Raw genomic sequence first — 6,000 nt, 5'->3', positions numbered from 1 at the left:
ATCCTCAAAATTGCACACAAAAGAAAAATTGTTTTTATTTCTAATTTTTTGGGAGTAATTCTCTCATAGGGCAAAAATCACGTGCTTACAGTGGGGTTATCTAGAGCAAGTGTTGACACATCTGCAGTTGCCAGGGAGATTTGTGCAATGGATTATGAGCTGTGTTATAACAGTCTCATACTCCATTATGATTAATGGGCAGCCTACAAAGCCATTTCAAGCTAAGAAAGGGTTGAGACAGGGAGATCCCCTATCTCCTTACCTATTTGTGCTGGTTATGGAGTATTTGACAAGACTTTTGAAGACACTTAAAAAGGATCCTAATTTCAACTATCATCCAAAATATAGCAAACTGAACATAGTGCAATTGAGCTTTGCTGTTGATCTATTACTATTATGTAGAGGTGATGCCATGTCTGTTCAACTACTATTTCAGTGCTTTCAATAATTCTCAAAGGTATCGGGGCTAGTGGCAAATGCTGATAAAAGTTCCATATTCTTTGGTGGAGTGCATGATGACCAACAACAGAAGATATTACAAGACTTGGGTTTTGTCAAAGGAACTCTACCGGTTAAGTACTTGGGGGTACCTCTAAGCCCTAAGAGATTATCAGTAATACAGTGCCAGCCTCTGCTTGAGAAGATGCTAGGGAGAATCCAATCCTGGACATCAAAGTTCCTGTCATATGCAGGAAGAATTCAGTTAATCAAGAGTGTGTTATTCTCTATCCAAGTATACTAGTCTCGGGTGTTTGTGTTGCCAAAGAAACTCATCCAACTTATTGAAAGAGTATGCAAAACATTCCTTTGGACTTGGGGTGTAGAAGTATCAAGGAAAGCTTTATTGTCATGGGACAGCTTGTGCAAACCTAAAGCGACTGGTGGTTTAAATCTGCTGGCTATAGAGGAATGGAATAAGGGAGCCATATGTAAACTCCTTTGGAACCTTTGCAAGAAGAAAGATAGGCTATGGGTGCAATGGATACATGTGTATTATAAGAAGCAGAATGCATTGTGGAATATTGTACCAAAACAAGCCTCTTGGATAGTACAGAAGATATTTAAAGCCAAACAATACTTTGAGGAAGCTGGTTATACAGAGGAGGATGTAGAGGGGATAAACAACTTCTCTATTAAGAGTATGTATGGGAAACTGAGGGGTGACTTTGATAGAATACCATAGAGGAAATTGGTGCACAACAGTGTTGGAGTACCAAAATGGAACTTCATAGTCTACATAGCTGCACATAGAAAATTAATGACTAAAGACAGGCTGAGGGGTTTGGGCTATGTGGAGGATGTAACATGTTCTTTATGTAACAGTAAAGAGGAGACAGTGGATCATTTGTTTTTTAAATGTACCTATTCATCAAGTGTATGGACAGCAATGCTGCAATGGAAAGGGATCCAGAGACAACCAATGATGTGGGCAAATGAACTTGAATGGGCAGGAAAGTACTACAGAGGGAGGAGCACAACAGCTGAGTTGTATAAACTTGTGTTGGCAGGAACACTGTATTACATATGGCAAGAGAGGAATGACAAGATCTTCAAAGGAGTGCAACGACCAGAAGTCACTCTACGCAGAGCAATTACACAGGATGTTCATGGGAGAGGAGAAAGTAAACACAGGATACAAAGAAGACTACGGGAACTCAACTACTATCCTAGTATGTAAGGATTGTTCTATAGATAGTAGTTAGACTAAACTGTTTCTTGTAATATTAGTTGATGAAGCCAGGAATGAAGCTAAAATTTGGGATGTATGTCCAGATTAAGCTCGAGTATAGTATGTAAATATTTGTTGAGAAATGAAAAATTTTAATTACCAAAAAAAAAAAGTAAAATGCATTTCAAGGAATATAAAGCAAAAAAAAAAACAAAAAAGAAGATCATAATATAATAAACAAAAAATTAACTAAAGATGATTGCAGAAATAACTAATAAATAAATAATCCTAATTAATTAAAAGTATTAAAACAGTATACTTGATGTGGAGGATGTTTGGATACAAACTTTCAACCAAAACATAACAAAGCACTAACTAAGTTTTCCTATAATTAATACATATAAACACACAAAAAGAAAAATATATGGGTTGCTATTGGGTTGTGTCAAGGGAATTCAACATATAATATATATATTGGGTTGACCTTATTTTATTAACAACAGGAAGAATGAGCGAATGTAGGCAGACACTAACTAAAATCCCGTGTAAAATAGTATAAAGAAAAGTTCCAGCACTGTGTGGGAATCAAACATGCAACCTTACAGAAAACCTAAACCCCTTGACCATTGAGCTAAGATTTTAGCTTGTGCCAAAGGGATGCAACATATATTATATAGCCAGGAAAACAAATTTAACTCTATATATACAGTATATTTTTCGGCAAAGGGAGTTTGGACGAACCCTTCCGTCCACCTAGATCCACCCATGCCGACAGGTATAGATACCTAACTTTTTTTCCGGCAAAGAATATTTCATATCACCCAGAACTCCTCCCGCTTTTGATATGCTGGGCATCATAGTAGTATTACAAGTACCAGCACTAAATCATCTCCAAACACGACATCATTGACTTACTCTCATTAGGGTCACTTGTCTTATTCTCACTGGAATTACTTGTCTTCACATCCAGCGGCCACCTTTAGTCCTTTTTATAGAAAAGGATTTAAGCTGCAGTTCCTTAGCATAAGTTGAAGTTGCAGCCTAGAATTCTTGTTCTGAGAATAGCTTAGAAAAGTACAGACAACAATTGCTAATAATAAGTCTTAAGACTGTAAATATCTCCTGAATCCAGCTATCGACTACCCAACTTAAATCAGCAATAAATAGGAAACCTAGGTAATAAATAGCTAACGATTAACTAAAAGGTTTGATACATCTAACTGAAACCAAGAACCCAAAATCAAAAAGGGGATCCTGACAGAATAAAAATGAATAAGGTGGTAAAAGTTTATAGCCTTTGCACTCTTAGGTCTGTTAAAGTAATTTACAAGCCACTCACCTGATAAGGATTATGTCCAGGCATAAGCGGCATTTGTCCAGCTTGTTGCCTGTTGAAGCCTCGTCCTGGTGGAAACATCTGATTACCTCCTGGATTTTGAGGGCCTTGCATGTTTGGCAGTCCACCTGGAGGAACATTGCCCTGTGGTCCAGATCCAGAAGGCATGCCCACAAAATTGTTAGGTATTTATCATAATTTTCTTATCATATTTGGTTTTCCTATTTGTTGAAGGAAATGACAATATAATTACCTTAATTGGGTTTTCCTTATTGTAGAAGGAAATTATAATTCTCATATACTTGGCTAGTCCTTTTTCTTGTAGGAAAAGGTTTGGACTTCTATAAATTGAGGATTCCTCCTTCTCATTCAGCAGCATCCACAATGTAGCCATAGGGGCTTGAGAGTAGTGTTTAGGGAGAGAACTTTACGGGACAAGTGTTAGTGTGTCACTTGTATTTGCCTCTTCGTGAGGTTGTTCTCTCGATAGTTTGTACTCTTTTTTTTATATAGTGGATTGTTCATCTCCGTTGTAGATGTAAGTCAGTTGACCGAACCACGTTAAATGTTTGTATCTCTTTTGGTATATTTCTTTTTGTTGTATAATTTATCGTCGCTCAAGATTTGTTTTGCTAGCTTCCGTATGACACCTGATTTTTCGGTCCTAACAATGACCTTGAGGCATTGGAGGAACCATCTGATTCATGTTACCTTGTATCCCCTGAAAACAAGAAGACAACCAAGCAGTGATGCTGAAATAACCCCTTGATCCTCTCGATGTATTTCCTTCAAGCAAATGCACTTCGTATCAATCAATCAAATATATGCCACAATTCCAAAGCCGTCGGGTTGCTACCAATTCCGCTCTATTCAAGAAGACACAAAGATGCTAATGAAATTTGATCCATGCAAGTTGAAAAGTGAGAACCGTCTCGTGTAAAAGCTTTAGCAGTTAGAAACATGACGCATGTATTGATGTATCTTATGTCATTAAACCTCGCCCTCTCACGTGCAACCCTGAATTTTTCCCCTTGTCAAGCACATGAAAATATTTTGTAGATCGATGACGGGAAGGCTTGAGGACCCTCTGCCTTTTATAATACCACATTGAACTGCGTGAACTGTCTAATTTAAAAGTTTAAAACTCTCGGATAGGGGACACTTTTACTGTAATTTATTTTATATCTGCAACAGGTGCAAAGAAAAATTGTAACCATTTGGCTACAACTGTCATCTCAATACAAATACATGACTAACGCCTCGGAAATTATTATGGCCTTAAACCTAGAATATCAGTAAAATAAAGTTGGAATCCTACAAAAAGATAATCTCTGTTTCACAACACTTATTCTTTAATATCAAAGTTTTATAAGCACTTTGCACAAAATGAATGTGGAAAATCTACACAAATATTGATTTCTCTTTATTTTTCGTGTGACCTATTGGTCACGGGTTCGAGCCATGGAAGTAGCCACTAATGCTTGCATTAGGGTATAGGGTATGTTGTCTACATCACACCCCTAAGGGTGTGGCCCTTTCCCCACCCTGCGTGAATGCCGGATGCTTTGTGCACTAGGTTGATTTGGAAAATCTACAGAGAAGAAGAGGCATCTTCACTAAAAGAGGGGGGTGGGGGTAGGGGGGGGGTTCGAATGAAGATGAATTCAGAATCTATCAATATAAGCAAACATAAACACAGAGATACAAATCAGAATGCATGCTACACTAAAAATACATTAAACGCTTACTTATTTCCGTTTGATTAGCAAGAGCATTAAACTTAAAGATGCACCGTGATGAATCAAGATATGTATGGCACATCTACAGGAAAAAAGGGGAAGAAGATGCAACCTGCAAATAGAAATATGATACATACCATTGGACCAGGGATAGGCATTGCTTGGATGGATCCCGAACCTGGCATTGAAGACGGAAGGCCAGGCATGTTTACTTGTTGTAGTTGGTGTGGTGGCCGAGGTAAATGAGGATGTGGCATTAGAGGCATATGTGGAGGCTGTAGCTGTGGCAAATTCGACGGTTGCAAAGGATGAGAAGTCATTTGTTGAGGTAGTGACTGCTGGTGCTGAGCTTGCTGCATGATAAAATTGTTCAAGGTGCGATTCATTAAGGGAAAAGCTTAGGGAAGGAACTTTGATAGAGTGTGGTGGATTGCTAGAGGACCAGCAATGATTTAAGTGTGGGGTGTTGATATTAGGCTATATAGATGATATTTACACCTCAATATTACCATACTTTATTGTGGCTTTATAGGCAAATTGATAACAAAATGCTCTAATTGGTGTTCTTTGGCTTCGCAGGGAATAATCTAAGCGAGGAAGCACTAAGGAGTGTTTTGAAGTCAATAATGTGAAGAAAACGCCCAATCAAGAAGTACCCGAGCATGAAGTGGCGAATTGGACTGAAGGAAATCCACCGCGGTCGCGGTGGAACCGCGGTTAAACCGCGGCAGATCAAGTGGCGAGGCAGAATGTTTATTGTTCACCGCGGTTCTGCCGCGACCGCAGTGAACTGTTCGTTTGCCAGAAATTTAGGGCAAAATCGGGAAAACTTGTTCCAAACCCTTATTATACTTTAGAAGCTCGCCCACAATGGAGCTAAGCTGTATTTTTAGATATTAATGGAGGCAAGAACAAGTGTGAGAAGATCAACCAAACATTAGAGTTTTTCTATCTCCCTTTTATTTTCTTGCAATCTTATATTATGAACAATTTAGTAGTTTTCTCTTATTTTGTTATGAGTAGCTAAACACTTATCTAGGGTTGATGAACCCAATTGTTGGTTGAAGTTTTGACCCAACTTGTTATAATCGAGCCAGATTTATTATATGATTGTTCTATTATGTTGTGTATGGTGATTAATTGAATGGGCCTTAATTAATCGTGCCTAGTTACCTCTTATTGCTTGAGAAAGAATATTGGGTTAGATTGATATTGAACAATACCACTTTTGGGTAATTGAAGAGATTCATTACTTG

General features: G+C 38.1%; 1 protein-coding gene across 1 annotated transcript; it reads left to right on the top strand.

Moving 5' to 3' along the window:
* Positions 1 to 1,258: 1,258 nt before the first annotated feature.
* Positions 1,259 to 1,778, top strand: LOC104226055 (uncharacterized). The gene is made up of 2 exons (XM_009777935.1): positions 1,259 to 1,622; positions 1,729 to 1,778. The coding sequence occupies exons 1-2, from the start codon at positions 1,259 to 1,261 to the stop codon at positions 1,776 to 1,778; spliced, it is 414 nt and encodes a 137-aa protein (XP_009776237.1).
* Positions 1,779 to 6,000: the final 4,222 nt, after the last annotated feature.

Source organism: Nicotiana sylvestris, chromosome 8 (genome assembly GCF_000393655.2).
Source record: "Nicotiana sylvestris chromosome 8, ASM39365v2, whole genome shotgun sequence".
Taxonomy (NCBI): Eukaryota; Viridiplantae; Streptophyta; class Magnoliopsida; order Solanales; family Solanaceae; genus Nicotiana; species Nicotiana sylvestris.
Note: the sequence above shows the minus strand (reverse complement) of the source record. Positions and strands in the feature narration are given on the sequence as shown.